At 43.1% G+C, this 18,791-nt stretch overlaps 1 protein-coding gene across 1 annotated transcript in view; it reads left to right on the top strand.

Annotated features, from left to right (window-relative positions):
• Slc25a17 (solute carrier family 25 member 17) overlaps nucleotides 1–18,791 on the top strand; it is a 42,574-nt gene that overhangs the window by 896 nt on the left and 22,887 nt on the right. Inside the window, 1 exon segment of the mRNA NM_001126269.1 lies at nucleotides 15,886–15,946. Within this exon segment, the coding sequence (NP_001119741.1) occupies nucleotides 15,886–15,946 (61 nt within the window).

Raw genomic sequence — 18,791 nt, 5'->3', positions numbered from 1 at the left:
ACCATTCTATCCATTTGGTGGGCCATTACTGTACGATATCCCTATCCCAGTATTAATTCAGGGACAGCTCATGTTCGGTGAAGAGTAATCTGAGTTTTTGAATTCCAATTCTATCATTTGTTTACTAGGTAATCTCAAATCTCACCTTTGTAATCTGTGAAGAGGGGGCAAAATTACACTTTTCTCCTAGACCTTGAGAATTAGGTGAGGGAATATTACTCGATGTCTTAATTCAAAGAGCCACCTTCATTTAAATCAACCAGAAGTGCCTTTTACTCATTGTGAAAGAACTGGGGTGGAAGTTTGCCATGACTTGTTTTCAGTCGGTCACAGGGACCTGTTTGACTGGAGTGGACCAAATTATTTATGACTTTGTAGGAAAGAGTCGGCAGGTGGACTTGCTGACTGACATTTCAAACCCGATCCTCCCAACTGCTCCATGGAGAGTAGAATGAGGAAGGCACAATGTTCAGGCAAGAGATGGTTGTGGCTTAGGGGAGGCGGTGGAAGCGGTAAGCAAGCATTCGCCCGGAATGGATTTATAAGAGTCACCAGAATCTAGGGATGGCTTGGGTGTAGCTTAGAGTTGCTTGTGTCTGACAAATGTTTGACTCAACATGATGGTCTTCCTCCCAAGTGAACTGACTGTGGCTGTGAAGACGCAGGTTTGGGGGAAAAGACACACTTGGCTATAGTTTTTGAACTAGTTACGGTTGAAGTCCTTGAGAGTAGCATGACATTAAATGATTAACTCACCAAGGAAGCGAGCGGGACTAAGAAAAATGACAGCAGCGAGCGGGACTAAGAAAAATGACAGCAACTGAGTGGAAAAGCTGGCTGGTGTGGGGTTGGGGGGAGGGAGCTTGCGCTACAGAGAAGACTTGAGAACCCGAGTTGGGTGGGAGGGAACTGAAAAGTGCTCTGCCTGCTGTTTGAAGAAAATATTTCAGGGAGAGGATGTTCAAGTGTGTCATCTTCCTCCAGGAAGTCAAGTAAGGTGAGGACTGAGAACCAATTATTGAATTATTGGTTTATCAAAATGATAAGTCCAGGGGTTAATTAAGACCAGTTTGGGGGGTTGGTGGGCAAAGTGGAGTGCCAGAGCATAAGAAGACGGAAAATCTTGTTACTTTTTCTCTCTCTTATTGAATGCCATTGGTCGAGTTCATTCTGTGGGCCGTGAACTCTTCTAGGTCATTGTTTCTGGTGGAGAAGTCAGACAGTACATGAGTAAGCAAAATGATTTTAAGTAGTAAATACTACTAAACAAATAGGGCCAGCAGGCACTTTTTTAGAAGGTGACATATTTTATGACTTATGTTCGGCCATGGTGTTGTGAAAGCAGCCATAGGTCATAAGTAAATGATTGGACTGAGCTTTGTTTCCCATAAAACGTAGTCACAGGATCAGGCTTTGGCCCACAGACCAGGTTTCTGAGCCCTATGATAAAGCGTGATATGGGCAGGGTGATCTATATCTATTAATCAGCAAAATTTTTTTCATTGATTTTTTTTTTGCCTTTGTTAAAGTTTCACTTAAAATTCCGCATCCTGATCTTTGCCATTTACCCCTAAATTATCTATTATATGGTTTTTATAAGAATGATGCCTTACACTCATGCTTCTTGACAGAGAAGTAGCATTTCTAGCACATATGTGAGTGAGAAGTAGCTTTGTACATTGTTTTGGCTTTGGTTATTTGAAATAGTGTCTCACTGTGTAGCCCAGGAAGGCTTAACATTGTAATCTTTTCGCCTCAGCCTCCTAAATCCTAGGGATTATAGGCATGTAGTACCATATCCACCTGCTTCATGGTGTGTGTGTGTGTGTGTGTGTGGCGGGGTGGGGGGGTGGTATAGCCCAGGCTCCACTTGAACTGGTAATTTTCCTGCCTCTGCCTGCTCTGGGTATTCTCCCTGCCCATGCTTTGTTGTTACTGTGGTTTATTCCTCCTCCTCCTCCTCCTCCTCCTCCTCCTCCTCCTCCTCCTCCTCCTCCTCCTCCTCCTCCCCATCACCACCACCACCATCACCACCAACAACACCATCACCATCGCCACCATCACTATCACCACCACCATTGCTATTAAACTGCAGTGCCAAAGAGCTATTTTTCAAACTCTTAGCAGGTTTCTATATTAAGGTTAAATAACACTAAGTTTCCAAGCACTAGAATGCTCTAAGTAGCTACATGGCCTTGCTCTGGCTGCCTGGGATAACTGTTTCTAGGTAAAGAGCAGAAGCACTTTGAATAGAAGTAGCTGAATCATTGTTGAAGATGTTGATTTACAGTCTTTGAATTGACATTTCCGGCTTGTTTGTTCAGCTCCTCCTAGGTTCAACATTCTCCTACATCAAGGGAAGAGCTGTGCAAGCAAGTACACTTTTGTTTTTCAGTGCCCGGGTACCAATCTCAGAGCTTGGTGTACACTCAGGATCCAATCTACTGTGCATAGTTTAAAAGTCAGATCATTTCAGGTTGGGGATCTAGCTCAGTGGTAGAGCGCTTGACTAGCAAGTGCAAGGCCTTGGGTTCGGTCCCCAGCTCTGAAAAAAAGAAAAAAAAAGTCAGATCATTGATTTTTATTTATTTTTTTTGTTGCCATAACTTAGGACAATTACAGATAAACCTAAATATCTCAAAAATAAGAATTACATTGCTTCAGAAAGATGCTGTTCACTGGCTTTACATGTAAAGAATCATTTAAGGAGTATAAGTAGATTATAGTTTTATATTTTGGTTATCATCAGATTGTCATTGAAATATTTCATACATAAAAAATGTCTCTTATTTTTTTAAGCCCAGGCTGGCTTTGACCTGATGGGTAACCAAGGATGACCTTGAACTTCTGATCTTCCCGCTTCCTAAATTTGTGATTAGAACTTTAGGTTCTTCCTGGTGCTAGGATTGAATGCAGGCTTCCAAATATGCTTGGTAAACGACGCTACCAAGTTAGTTAGCCGTGTCCCTAGCCCAGAAAAGGATTTCCTTAGTCTACAATTTCAAAAATGCTATCTATAAGATTTACATAGGATCAATTATACACTGAAACAGGGTTCAGAACTGTAATGATGAATCAGTAGCACCCAGTCTGTTAGGATGTGTGTGGACATGAGAGGACAACTTGTGGGGGCCTGTCTCCTTTCATTACATGATTCGGGCTGTGAGCAAGAGCTTTTACTCCTGCTGGCTCATCCTTCTGGCCTGACTGATGAGCAGTTTCAAGGAACTTCTTTTGTACCAATTGCTTCTTCAATCATCTTGGTTCCTCCCCACCCCCTTTATATATCTAGCAGGGCAGTCTCTTTTAATGGTCAGGCTGGCCTTGAACTTTTGGGTTCAAGGTCCCCTTTTGCATCCTTGAGTAACAGATTGTCAGAGAGTCTCCAGTATCATGCAAAGTTTGGTTTAAAGTTGGTGAGGTAGAATACTTGTTGAAATGGGATTACATCTTTGGTCTCTGTTCTGTCTGTACAAATGAGTGTGCATAGATTTTGTTGTTGTTTATACACCTGTTAGTAGAGTTTTATATACTGGCTTTTCTATTTGCTTGTTACGAGTATTCGTTTTGGAATATAAAGAATATTCTGTGTGAATCACTTAGGGCTCCCTGGTTGCAGGGTGGAAAAACAGACTGGGTATTTTAAGCAAGGTGAATTTTCTTTAAAGACTGTTTGAAACCTGCTCTGTCAGTGGAGAAGTGGAAAAAGTTGGAGTGGAAAGATTTCTGAAATAGTCACTGAAGTCTCTTGCAGACACTACCACTGAAATCAGAGGGTTTGTTCTGATCGTCTGCCCTTACCGAATTCCGATTAAAACTCAAATCCTGCCAGGGGATCATGCCTTCTAAACCCATGGAGGCCAGCCTGGTCCACAGTGAGTTCCAGGATGACCAGGCTATGGAGAAACCCTGTCTTGGAAAAAGGAAACAAACAGACAAACAAATGACTCAAATCCCTGTATAGTTTCTAATAACAGGACTTAACACCCTTTGCCCCAGCAAGCCTTGGACCCCACTTATAATTAGCAGGTGTGAAGAGAAGGCATGGGCAGAGGGAACCGTTAGACACCTCTTCAGGGGCTGCAGTGGAGGGTGGCAACTGGATTTTCTGTCCTGCCAAGATTGTACACAGTCAGTCAGACAAGGTAATTCTTCAAAAGAAAATTAGAGGTTGAAGATAATGACTCAGCAGTGAAGCTGAGCTCTGACTGTTCTTGCAGAGAACCCTGCTGCAATGCCCAGTACCCACATGATGGCTTACAGCCATCTTTTAACTCATTCCAATAGTATCCAGTGCCCTCTTCTGGCCTCCACAGGAACTGCATTCATGTGGTACACACATACATTCAGAAAGACACGCATGCACATACACTAAGGAAAGAAAATCAGCAAAAGAGTGATGTTGCATCACTCTGTGATAAACTTCTGACATCTGTATATCAGGCCATTAAACTACCAGGTAGAGGTGATGCCCACCTGTAATCCCAAACGTCGGGACTCTGAGGCAGGAAAGAGAAGCCCAAGTTTCTAAGCTAGTCTGGGCTGTATAGGGACATCCTATCTATAAAATCAAAAGTCTTCAAATATCATTGCTTTTTAAAATATATAATATTCCAAAGCTGGGCATGGTGGTACAAGAGGCAGAGGCAGGCGAATCTCTAGACTTAAGGCCAGCCTGGTCTACAGAGCGAGTTCCAGGACAGCCAGGGCTACACAGAGAATCCCCCCATCAAAAAAATAACGTTCCATTGTATAAAGTTTTTCATTTATTTATGATTATTCACACTGCCATTAAGCTCTTCTTTGATAAACATTTTTTTTTTTTTTGGTTCTTTTTTTCGGAGCTGGGGACCGAACCCAGGGCCTTGCGCTTCCTAGGTAAGCGCTCTACCACTGAGCTAAATCCCCAGCCCCGATAAACATTTTGTATAATGTAAATGTTAGTGTTATCTCCTACAGATAGCCCCATTACTCCTGTTTCACTAATTTTGTGATATTTGGAAAAAAATAACTATACTTCCAGATTCAGTTAACTTAGATATTTATCTGTAAAATGTCAGTAACTTCCCAGGGCTTGTGAATGTTAGTAACATAGTAACAGACTTTTTATGTTATAGTAAGTGCTTTAGACATGAATTAGAAAAAGGAAATTAAAAGGGAATAGTCACATATACAATATTCTTTGACCTTTGTTTCCCTCCAACATTTATTTATTCATTCATTCATTCATTCATTCATTCATTCATTTTGTAGGTAGAGAACAGCTCTGAAGGTCAGAAAACAACTTCCTGGAGTTGGTTTTCTCCTTCCACCATGTAGGTTCTGGGGAATCAAACTTGGGTCATCAAATTTGGCAACCAGTGTCTCTACCCTCTGAACCAATCAGGCTGGCCCTCTCTTACTTCTTTTTAAAGAAGTAAATGTGGTATACCAGCTGGAAGGTTTTGGAGTAACGCTTAGCCCTGAGTTATGGTGGGTAGCTTTCCTTCTGAACTTGGGTTTACTAAGCTATGAGACTGACAGCAGTGCCCCACCTTCAGGGTCCTCATGAGACAGTAGTGGGCAACACTTGTGATGGCGTGGAATATTACAGCAGTGAGTGTCCACTTCTGGTTGGGTCTATTCTTCCAAATGAATTATTTTTATCTAGGTTCAAAAGTCAGTAAGTATGTGTTGAGCAGGTTCAGTGGCCCACGTTTAATCTCCAACGGAAGAGGAGGAGGAGGAGGAGGAGGAGGGGGAGGAGGAGGAGGAGGAGGAGGAGGAGGAGGAGGAGGAGGAGGAGGAGGAGGAGGAAAGTAGAAATCCAAAGGAAGTGAAATGTTCCCTCCCGCAAGCCTTCTTACTGCTTCACTCATAGCCAGTGATCTCACCTTTTATCCTTTAGATGAACTAGAAGGTACTTGGAATGAGGAGAAGTGCATTTAACACATTTGATCTAGTAGACAAATACAGAACTTTATGCAGAACACATCTTTTTAAGCCAAACACAGCACATTTTTAAGGATCATTTACTAGGGAACGTAGCTCAGTTGGTTGAGTGCTTGCTTGACATGTATGAAGTCCTGGGTTTGACGTAGGCACCACATAAACTGAGTATGGCACCTGTACGCTCAGCACTTGGGAGGCAGAGGCAGAAGGATCAGGAGCCTAAGGTCTTCTAACTACGTAGTGAGATTCATGGTCAGCCTGGAGTATGGGAGACTATCTCAAAAACAAACAAAATACAACCTGGAAAGAAGGTAGGGAGAAATAGGTTTTATTTACCAGGCTATAAAAATATATTTCTTTAAGGTTATTTATAGTGTTGTGTATATGTGTGAGCCTGTGCACCATGGCAGTTGTGTGGCGACCAGAGGACAACTCCCCTTCACCCTATGAGTTCCAGGCATGAACTCTCATGATTGTCAGGCTTGGCAGCAAATGCCAGTCTCCAAGATGCAGTTCTTCCCCTCTTCTCCATCCCCTTATCCTTCTAGTGTTGAACTCCAAGGTTCCTCCCACCTAAACTTCCCAAGTAGTGAAGCCTGAAGGCACAGAATGCTGTGTCCATGTGAAAACATATCTCTGAACAGCACGTGGGTGAGAGAAGAAGACTTAATGGCAACAGCATTTAGAACTGGATAATACTTGTACAGTGCATATTAAAACGTATGGCTGTGCTGAAGACTAAGTTATCACTGAATGTGACTGCAGACGGAAGCCAGTGGAGAGAGATACTGTGTTAGTGGTTTGAAAGACTTACTGTAGCACTTTATGTGTGGCTTCTTACGTTCCTAGCAATCCTAGGAATTCCAGCTTGCTTTTTGCAAAAATCAGAAGACAATTGCCATAGCAGTCTTGCAAAAGAAGAATAAAATTGGACTTCTTCTGGTTTCAAGTGCTACAAGGCTAAGCAATCTAGAGGTTGCTCACACACAGAATAGACACTCAGATCAATGGAATAGAATTGAGAATCTAAAATCCTCAAAATTCACTTGATTTTCTACAAGTCTCCTGAAATCAATGAAAAAAAAAGTCCCTTCAAACTACTTCAGCCATACACAAAAATTAACACAAAATGAACGACAGACCTAGGTGTTAGAATTAGAGCCACATCACTCTTAGATAAGACAGAAACGTAAATCTTCATGATTTCTTACTTTTTAATTACTATTTTATGCATATGAGTGTTTTGCCTTCATATAAGTCCATGTACTCATGCATGTCTGGTGCCCACAGAGGCCTGGTGCCCATCAGATCCCTTGCAGGTAGAGTCACAGGCCGCTGCGACCCACCAGACATGGGTGCTGTGACTCAAATTACTCTTTTACCTGCTGAGCCATCTCTGCAGCCCCCACACCGAGAGGATATAGATGCCTTTCCAGGGGTTTTATGAGCAGATGTATGCCAGGAACCTGGGTTGAGGACCGAGCATTTTATATCACCAATCAAAATTCAATTTTATGTCACCATATTCTACTTGTCATTAAAAATCCATTAAGTAGTCGGACGGGATGTTGCACACCTTTAATCATGGTACTAGGGAGGCATTGGTCAGCAGATCTAAGAGTTTGAGGCCAGCTTGGTCTACATAGTGAGTTCCAGGATAGTCAAGTCTATATAGACTCACCCCATCTCAAAACAAACAAAACAAACAGAAAACAAGACAACCACTTAGTGGGTGCCTTCTAAAGAGTTTTTCTAGTTGAGGTATTGGCCCATCTCGTCGGGATCATGTCCTCTGTTGGTTTGTATCCCATCGATATAACAAGATGACAAGATCTGGGGAGCAACACTAGAGACGATTGCAGGAGATGATGGAGTGTGTTACTAATGTTATATTTCTCATACTTAAAGGCATGCTTTTCAGATTGATCTCAGGACCTCTTTATTCTCTTAATAATTACTGCATTCTCAGCAAAGCATAGAGGCACACCTGTAATTCCAGAACTTAGAATGTGGAGACAGGCAGATCTGGATTCAAAATCATTCTTGGCTTCTTAGATAGTTCAAGGCCATCCTGGGCTACTTGAAACTGTACTGTTAAAAAACAAAACCCCAGGGGTTGGGGATTTAGCTCAGTGGTAGAGCGCTTGCCTAGCAACCGCAAGGCCCTGGGTTCGGTCCCCAGCTCCGAAAAATAGAAAAAAAAATAGAAAAATAGAAAAAAACAAAACCCCAGTATTAGAAAGCAAGCAAACCATTGAGACATTTTAAAAATGTATCTCACATGTCAACAAAAACATTTCTAGGTTAACTTTCTAAAGCTTAGAGGAGGAGCTTGTGTGTCTGCAGACTTTGGACTATGGGAGTCCTTTTTCTGTTTGCAAGAACACGTGTAACAAGTGGAAAAAACCCCTCCTAGGAGAATAAGGATTTTTAAAAGCAAGTTGTGTCTAACTACTTCATAAAAGGTCTTTTGGAGTAATTTTGAGTCAGGCACAATGGTATATTCCTGTATTCCCCGCACTCAGGAGGTGGAGGCAGGAGTATCAACAGGTTTGGGGCCAGCAAGATGGCTCAGCAGATACAGGCACTTGCCGCCAAGCCTTACAGCCTGAGTTTCACCCTAAAATTCATACTGTGGGCAGAAAATCAACTCCTCTAAGTTGTCCCCTCACCTCTATATGTGTGCCTTATACTAAATAGTTATCATCATCCAAACTCCTAGAAAGGCCTTAGAGGCGTTCTCCAGACTATACTCTGAGAGCTCCCAGAGTCTTATTCTCTGTCTTCTGTCGTGTCTCAGTCCGGCCTGGGAATTTGCTAAATAGCCATACTGACCTCTAACTCATAACTCTTTTCCTCCTCACCCTCCTAAGAGCTACAGTACAGGCAGGAGTCATCCCTCTGAGCCCTCTTCTCTAAAAAAGATTGTTTATAGCCAGTATAGCCGAATGATGGTGACACATACCTTTAATCCTAGCATTTAGAAGACAGAGTCAAGCAGATCTCTCAGTTTGAGGAGAGCCTGATCAAATTTTAGGACAGCCAGAGCGACAGAGAAACCCTGTCTTGGAAAAAAAAGAAAAGAAAAGAAAGAAAACTGTGTTTATATACTTACTTATCTATGTAGGGTGTTTTGCCTGAATGTATGTCTGTGTACCTAGTGCATGCCTGGTGCCTGTGGAGGCCAAAAGAGGATCTTGGACCCACTGGGACTGGAAGTACAGATGTTTTGAGCTGCCATGTGGACGGTGGGAGTTGAACTTTGATCCTCCAATAGAGCAGCCAGTGCTCTCAACCTCTGAGCCTTCCCTCCTCCTCCCTCACACACACCTTTTTTTTTTTTTTTTTTAATTTTATGTGTGTGGGTGTTTTCCCGCATGGTCTGTGTGAAGGTGTCAGAAGTCCTGGAACTGGAGTTACAGACAGTGGGTGCTGGGATTTGAACTCAGGACCTCTGGAATAGCAGCCAGTGCTCTTGACCACTGACCCATCTCTCCACACCCCCCCCCCCCTTTATTTAATTTTGAGACAAATTCTCTTAGCCCAGGCTGGCCTCTTGTGTAGCCAAGGATGGCCTTGAACTTCTCATCTTCCTGCCTCAACCCTGAGTTCTGGGATTGCAGCCCTGCACCATTACACACAGTTTATGTGATGTTCAGGATGCAGCCTGCACCTTTGTGCATGCTAGGCAGTCACTCTCTGCTGGGGGTCTTTCCCAGCACAGAAAGCAGAGTTGGAGGGTCCTTGCTGATAGGAGATAAGGAGTAGGAGAGGGAAGGGAGGGAATTGGGGGTGCAGGTCAGGGGAATTTAGCGGGCCTGACTGTCTAGCATTTGGGCCATTTTTGCTGCTCTGACTTGCTCGCAACCACGTGCTTCTTTATTTATCTAAGTTTCACAGACAGAACAGACTAATGATTATCCAAGTGGAACAGAATGTATGTTTCACTTTTCGTTACATGTCTAGGATTACAGTTCAGTCACAATTAGAAAAAAACAAACATTATTCTTATGTTAGCCCTATAACTCCAATGTAAAGACTAAAGAATGTCTCCTCAAAGCAACATTCATCATACGACAGCCTGGTTTTAGCTTGGCATGTTTGCTATTTGAAAGCACTCCAGACAAACAAAAAAATGTCTGAGCCAGGCTTCTTATAAATAGCAAATACTAATACTTTTACTATGTTTGATCTTCTAGATTACAAAGTAGAAAAAGTTTATCTTAGCCGATCTATCTGATTTACTGAATTCTATTCCTCCAGGGAAGTGCCCTGTCTCCCTATCTGTGAAGTACATTTTAAAGATCTCTCTCTCTCTCTCTCATCTCTCATCTCTCATCTCTCATCTTTCTTCTCTCTCTCTCTCTCTCTCTCTCTCTCTCTCTCTCTCTCTCTCTCTCTGTAACCTATTCTCCTGGTCCGTCAGGGTTTGTCAATTGTCTCTGTTTACCCTTCACCAATTATACTATTTGAGTTAGCTCAGGGGCAGATACCCCAAGCAGATTCCTGGAGTAATGAGCTCATTAAGCTATTTGCTTATCAATCCCCAGGGCATAAGAAAGACTTCCAGATAAAGCTAATCTTAGGATGTTGCTAAAAGAACTCAGACATATTTTTTTTCTCAGAAAAAGACATAAAATGAATTATAATGCAGGAAGTCCCAATAATGCAACACACAGAGACCAAAGGTTAGGGATAGGACAGCGATTGTGGCAATCTGCTCAGCTCTACTGGAACTGTGGCCAGCAGCCATGCTGTGTCAACTCTCCCACCTGAGCCATATCCCCAGGCCCTCCTTCATTTTAAAACAAAAGTATTTACAGATAGGCCTAATGGTTTCTGTGTGCATCTTGTGCACTTTTATGAGGGCAGAATGAAGTTAAAATTGTATGTGGCTGGGCCTTCAACAACAACAACAAGCTAACCCTGAACAAAAAGCTGGGCGTATGTAGTGTCACACACCTGTGACCCAGCATTCAGGAGGCAGAGGATGGCAGATCACTAAGTTCAAGTCTAGCCTGGTTTATATAGAGAATTCCAGATCAGCCAACAGCTACATAGGAGACCTTGTCTAAAAAAAAAATAAACAAATGAAAGTAAGTCATGTGTGTGTGAGGCTGAGAGATGGCTCAGACCAAGAGCACTTGTTACTCTGACAGAGGACCAGACCAGGCAGCCCACAGCCGCCTACAGCTTCAGCTCTGGGGATCGATCTGGCCTTGGTGGGCATCCACACACGTGTTGGTATACACTTTCACACTTACAAATAAAGAGGGGGGAAATTGAGGGCCGGAGAGATGACTCAGTGAGTAAAACTGCTTCATGCCTGGGCTGATGACTGCTTTCCATTCTGGAACCCACATAGTGGAAGAAGAAAAACCAGCTCCCACAGATTAAATGATCTTTGACCCCTTACAACTCTCTCTCTCTCTCTCTCTCTCTCTCTCTCTCTCTCTCTCTCTCTCACACACACACACACACACACACACACACACACACACACACATAACACTTTTTTTTTAAATAAGGAAGTGGAAGGAAGTTGTATATGTGTTGGAGGAGTCTGGGTGCTTACAGCCCACCTCTGCCACTCTGCCTTTGGGCTGCCCAGGCCCTTGACTTTCTAGCTGAAGGGATCTCCTGGCTTCAAGTGACAATGCAGCATAGGAATTTACTTGTTCCCCTAACACAGAATGTTGTAAATTCAAAATGGTTTTGGTGAGAGAACGAAATCTCTGAAATAGATTTCTCTAGAAATAGATTCTTGTAAATTGTAATTATTGTCTGAGCACTCCTACTCAGATGGTTAGAATTCTGTGGGACTCAGTAGGTTTATTTTATGCCTCTGGCACAACAGTGTGGTACATCATGACTGCTTCTCATCTGTGTCTTCTCATTCTCTGTAACTGAACAAATTGTTCTCAGGAAAGATATGAATCTATTTAGGGAAATTTAATTCAGATTCTGATAATCATGTGTTTGTATGACTTGGTATAAGGCGTGCGTGTGAAAGCAGCCCTTTGTGTTTCTCGATGAGGAAGCACGTAGAGCTTCTGAGTGCACCCCCAGCCCTTAAGACATACCCTGCAGTGGTTAGCGTTGCACTATGTGCATTTTATTGCAAATTTAAAAGCAAAACAGGAGTGAAAGCCCCTGAGGGCAGTGGAGTAGAAAAACCTGCTTCCCTGTGGATAGGTGGATAGCTAATCTCTAACCTCCAGGGCTTTCCTGTACTTCCCGTGCAGGGCAATAAGCAGAAAGGTGTTTGCTATATTTTATTCAGCATTTCTAGATAATTGGCAGCCAACACATTGCCTAAGACACCACATTGCTGTAATCAGAAACTCCCATCTCAGCATTCAAGTTTCAAGCTTCACAGAGGGAATCTTTTGTCTCTGTCTCTGTCTCTGTCTCTGTCTCTCTGTCTCTGTCTGTGTGTGTGCGTGCATGCGTGCATGCGTGCATGTGTCCTCTCCTTTGAATTCCTGTTATTTGCTGCTGCTGGTCTCCTGGGATGACGACAACTTAGGCTGGTATTTGGCTACCTAGTTTCCTGTGCCACCTGCTTATTTTAGGTCACCTTAGGGAAGTCCAGAAGCTGGATTGGGATTCCCTGGATGCTGTGAAAGGTACCACAGGGCTCCCTTCTGCCTCCCAGGGTTTATCCTCTGTTGTATCTGTTTTCTGTTTCTATGTAACAAATGTGACCATGCCTCCCAAGTTAAATCATACCTGTTTATCATCTGTAAGGTAGGCCAGTGCAGGTTTACTGAGTAAACATCAAAACATTGCAAGAGCTATGTTCCTTTTTCAAGGCAGTGGTTCCCAGCCGTGGTCAAGACCCCTTTTGGGGGTGTTGAACAACCCTTTTACAGTGGTCACCTAAGACCGTCTGGATATCAGATACTTACATTACAATTCATAAGAGTAGCAAAATTACACTTCTGAAGTAACGATGAAAATAATTTTATGCCTGGGGATCACCATAACATGAGGAACTATATTAAAGGGTTGTAGCATTAGGAAGGTTGACACCCACTGCTCTCACTTTCCAGAGGCTGCTACATTTCCTGACTAGTGGCATCTTCCTCCATGGCCAGGGTTTGCAGTTGGAGTCTCGTCTTACACTGCATTCCTTTCTCCTCCTTATTCCTCTGATCCGCTCCTGAGTCTTCTTTGCTCTAGTGCTGGGAACAGAACCCAGAGTTTTCTCCTCCTCATCCTCCTTCTCTCCCTCCTGTCCCTTTTCCTTCTATCCCTCCTCCTCCTTCTTTTCCCCCTCCCCCTCCTCTTCCTTCTTCTCTTCCTTTTAATTGTTTTTGGATTGGTTTGGTTTAGATAGAGTCTCACTATGTGGTTCTGAATTCTGTACGGATTTAGGCTGGCCTCAAACAGAGATCCACTTGCCTTGGATTCCCAAGTGCTGGAGCTAAAGACCTGAACTCCTACACCCGTTAGGGTTTGTTTTTTTTTTTTTTTTTCATTTTTATTTTTTTACATTTAATTTATTTTACATGTAGATGTGTGTACACGAGTGTCAGAGAGCAGCATGTAGAAGTCAGTTCTCTCCTTCCATTTTATGGGTTCTAGGATTGAATTGATGTTGTCAGCTTGATGCTAAGAGCCTTTACTCAATGAGTCACTTTGCCAGCCCCTGCTACTTTTTTAAAAAAGATTTATTTTATGTATATGAGTACACTGTCGCTGTCTTCAGACACACCAGAAGAGGGCATCAGATCCCGTTACAGATGGTTGTGAGCCACCACGTGGTTGCTGGGAATTGAACTCAGGACCTCTGGAAGAGCAGTCAGTGCTCTTAACCACTGAGCCATCCCTCCAGCCCGCCCCTGCTACTTTTAAGGAGTCTTGTAATTCTTCATTTTCACTTAGTCCTCCAAAATAATCTTCGCGTGTTAAGGTCAACTGGTTAATTACCTACGACACACTGTGACATTTTCATAGGAGTTAGGACATCCACAAGTAAGAAACAGTACTTCAGTTTCCGGTCTCTCCGAACACACGCATCCGCAGGCGCGCACACACACACCTGTCAAATAATAATGATTTCTTGCATGCCCTTTCAGTTTTTGGTGATTATATTGATAAAGCACCTTAGGAAGTAATTGTATATATGTACATGTGTGTCACACACATACACACACACACTGGTCTCTTGGGACAAGGTCTTGCCATGTAGCCTTGACTATCCTGGAACTTGCTATGCAGACCAAGCTGGCCTCAAATTTATAGAGATCTGCCTGCCTCTGCCTTCTGAATTCTGAGATCAAAGAGGTGTGCCACCATTTCCAAGTTAGCCTATATTTTTAGATTATTGACTATTTTGATTTTGAGGAGTATCAGAAGCATCATGGTACCAACTGACCTGAAGAAAAAAAGTCAATTTCATTTATCTGTTGTCTTCAAATGTGCTATAGTTTTGTTTCTTTTTCAGTATCAGAAAAACAAAAAGTATTTCTTTTGGAAAATTCAACTCTCCCTTCAAGTATCTAATAATAGAATTCTAAATGTGACTAATTCCTAGATTGAAGCACTGTGTTTATTTGGTAAGAATTTAATTGAACTGACAGCACTAATCAATTGGGTTTCTTTTTTAATGTTACCTGATAAATTTTGACTCAAGCATTTATGTTAGATGTGGTATGCAGTTTTTATTTATAGTATTATGTTAGCCATATATATTATGTGTGTGTGTGTCTATATTTTTCTTCTTTCATATATTACATCCCAATGGCAGTTTCCCCTTTTTCCCTCTTCTCCTCTCCCCTCAGACCCTCAGAAAAGAGCAGGCCTCTCAGGGACATCAACCAAGCACAACATAACCAACTATAGTAAGACCAGACATATACCATTACATCAAGGCTGGACAAGGCAACCCAGTAGAAGGGAATGGGTCCTACAAGTAGGTGAGGGAGTCACTGACAGCCCACACTACCGCTGTTAGGATTTCCACAAGAATACCAAGCTATTTAGCCATAGCATGTATGTACTGGACCTAGGTCAGACCCTACAGGTTCCCTGATCTCTCAAGTTCCCATGAGTTCTGGTCTGTTGATTCTGTGGGCCATGTTCTTAGCAGTTGATGTGGGCAGATGCAGAGTACCACAGCCAAACATTACTAATGAGTTTTTGATCATTTAAAAATTGCAGTCTGGGGGCTGGGGATTTAGCTCAGTGGTAGAGCGCTTGCCTAGGAAGCACAAGGCCCTGGGTTCGGTCCCCAGCTCCAAAAAAAAGAACCAAAAAAAAAAAAAAATTGCAGTCTGGGGGCTGGAGAGATGGCTCAGTGGTTAAGAGCACTGACTGCTCTTCCAGAGGTCATGAGTTCAATTCCCAGCAACCACATGGTGGCTCACAACCATCTGTAATGAGATCTGGTGCCCTCTTCTGGCCTGCAGTCACATATGCAGACAGAATGCTGTACATAAAGTAAATAAATAAATCTTTTAAAAAAAAGTGCAGTCTGGGGTTGGAAAGATGGCTCAGTGATTAAGGGACTTGATGTTCTTCCAGAGGTCCTGAGTTCAGTTCCCAGCAAACACATTGTGGCTCACAACCATCTATAGTAATAGAATCTGATGCCCTCTTCTGGTGTGCAGACAGACCTGCAGACAGAGTACCCATGTACATAAATAAATAAATAAACCTTTAAAAAAAAAAAAACAGTCTGCAGCTGGGGAGACTGATCAGTGGTTAGGAACACTGGTTGCTATTGTAGATGACCTGGTGGCATGATTCCCAGCACCCACTTGGCGGCTCACAACCATCTGAACTCCAGTTTGGGGGAATCTGACATCTTGTAGTCTCCGATTGCACCAGGAGGGCCTATAGTGCACAGACAGACATCCATGTAGATATAAAGAAAAACTACACGCGTTTCCCCAGCTGTGGCCATGTTTATTACTGTAATTGCTAAAGCCCTTTTTAACTTTGCAGGGAAGTGTGACTGCCATGACAGTGTTCTTTCCCTTGGATACTGCTAGACTTCGGCTTCAGGGTGAGTATTGATCCTTTGATGTCTGGGAAGCATTTTCTCCTACACACCGCACCAAGATAAGGACATTCTCTCTACACTCTGCTGTGTCTGTTTGCTGGCTTGGTTTTGTGTCAGGGTTTTATATATAGCCCAACTTGCTTCAAACACATTCTATAGCCTAACCATGACTCATCCTCCTGCCTCCACCTCTAAAGTTCTTGCATCATAACTATGCACCTGATTTAAGTATTTGATCCCTACTCCTCCTCTTTCTGAACCTGGGGTGAACAAGCTTCGTACAGCATTAGGCCAGTGCTTAGCCCACTTGGACTGAGTGCCCACCGCCATATTGTTCTCCAAGGAGAACTGTGGCAGCGCAAGTTAAAGTAAATAAGAGGGTCACCTGTAGAAAATCCCCAAGGTGTAGTCGGAAAGGTTGGAATAGCGAGTGTATGGGAGCAGTTCCTATTATAAACTGACTAGTGATAACTTAAGAAACAGTCTTCAATACCAAGGCTCTGCAGGCTCTTAGAAGAGAAAAAGGGTGATCTGAAGGGTTAAGTCAAGGGAACCAGAGTCGAGTGAATTTCCTCACACTAGAAAGTGATTACATGCAGCTCTTTTACTCATCCAGTACCCCAAGACATCTGCCCTTCTGAAGTCCAGCTCACTGATTTTATCATGTAGCAAGTCCATACGTGAGAAAGGGTATTTTTTTTCTTTAGCAGTTATTAGAAAGGCAGGTGGGAAATGTGCTGTCTATACTTCTGTGTAATAGATTTCTATATTAGGGTTAAGTCAAGGGAACCAGAGTCGAGTGAATTTCCTCACACTAGAAAGTGATTACATGCAGCTCTTTTACTCATCCAGTACCCCAAGACATCTGCCCTTCTGAAGTCCAGCTCACTGATTTTATCATGTAGCAAGTCCATACGTGAGAAAGGGTATTTTTTTTCTTTAGCAGTTATTAGAAAGGCAGGTGGGAAATGTGCTGTCTATACTTCTGTGTAATAGATTTCTATATTAGGGCAATGCACAGCATGATGGGTAAGTGGGCAGTGGAACTGGGACTGCACTTACACCACTGGTGTCTGGGCACTGCAGTGTAATGTCCAACAAACAAGTCAAACAGGGTTGACCTTGGAAACCAAATATCTTTTTTTTTTTTTTTGGTTCTTTTTTTCGGAGCTGGGGACCGAACCCAGGGCCTTGCGCTTCCTAGGTAAGCGCTCTACCACTGAGCTAAATCCCCAGCCCCGGAAACCAAATATCTTAAGAGTGAACCCCAAGGACGGGTATTGCCAGTTTTGGTAAAGGAATCAGTGCTATGACAAAGAGAGGACCTGATACAGGATAGACTCAGCAGGGAGCTAGCCTAGCCAGCCTCAGCCTTCCTGATTTGTCCATCCCAGTCATTCACAGGAGGGTGCCCGCCTTGGGGACATCAGAACCTGAGGAGGAGGACTTGTTCCACTGCCTTTTGGCTACCAGCCTGCAGTTTCTTAGAAGAGTCCCGGTGGATGAGCCGTAGTATTAGCCATTTCTACTCTGAGACCAAAGGGCTTCTTTCATGTACAGCCTCAAGTCATTGCCATTCTGTGTAAACCCCATGGCTTTTACAGTAGGCAGCCGGGCTGGGCTTCACATGTGCTAGGCTAGTGCTCCACCCTGAGCTCTGCCTCCAGGATGACTTTCAAGGCTTAAACTGGGCATTTTTAAGGGAGGAAGGTTTTCTAACGAGCATGGAAACTGGGAAGCAGTGGAGACAAATGCCTCCTCCCTGCTCATCTAGACACGTCATCCTGAGCAGCTTGTAAGCATCCAGGACTACATGGTTTGGCATCTTGCTATAATTGTTTTTTTTTTTTTTATTACTCCTTTCTATTCATCTTGAAATTATAAACCAGTGCCACAACTTGCATAAAGAGAGTTTGAAAACTAACTCGAAGGTACTTTGCCTATTGGTTGTGATTAAAATTTTTAGATAGGCAATTATTAATATAACTCACAAAGCAAAATACATAGAAAGGAGAACTATACAGGGAAAACCCCAGTCCACCTTCACCCCTCCCCACTATACTTAACACTGTAGTTTCTTGGTATCGACATTGCTAGAAAGATCTTTCTTTCTTTGTCTCTTAGTTTTTAGAATGACTTTTTTTTTTTTCCCCCCCGGAGCTGGGGACCGAACCCAGGGCCTTGTGCTTCCTAGGTAAGCGCTCTACCACTGAGCTAAATCCCCAGCCCCTTAGAATGACTTTTAAGTGTATGTATGTAGAGTGTCTGTCTGGGGGTATGCGCACATGAGTGCAGGTGACCTCAGAAGCCGGGAGCTTTGGAATCCCTAGAGTGATTGTGAGCCACCCATGATGGGTGCTGAGCTATCTCTCCAGCCCCAAGAGCTCTCTATTTGGACATCCTTCAGAATGGCAGAATGGTGTAGAGCAGTCATCGTGTGCACACCTACAGTCCCAGCTACTGGGAGTCTGAGGCCTGTGGACTATTTGAGCACAGGAGCTGTACTGAGATCTTATTTCAGAGGGAAGAAGGAAGAGAATGAGAGAGGCAGAACAAAGTAAAAAGAGGGATGGGTGTGGCAGAGTCTGAGCCCGCTGGTTTATAGGAGGGAAGCATGAGACTGTCAGCCAGCCTTTCCTGGTGTCCTAGATAGCCTTTTAGACTTTGTGCAGTGACAAGCAAGTAACGTAAGTTCCATGTCTTCTGTCACACACACCTAAAAAACAGTCTGCTCTGCCCTACACCTTGCATTTAAAAATACTCTTTTTTTAGACTTTATTTATATATGGGTGTTTTGCCCAAATGTGTGTCTGTATAGTACATGTCTGCCTCATCCCCACAGAGACCA

Source organism: Rattus norvegicus, chromosome 7 (assembly GCF_021556685.1).
Source record: "Rattus norvegicus strain SHRSP/BbbUtx chromosome 7, alternate assembly SHRSP_T2T, whole genome shotgun sequence".
NCBI classification, from domain to species: domain Eukaryota; kingdom Metazoa; phylum Chordata; class Mammalia; order Rodentia; family Muridae; genus Rattus; species Rattus norvegicus.
The sequence above is the reverse complement of the archived record's forward strand: the minus strand, read 5'-3'. Positions and strand labels throughout refer to the sequence as shown.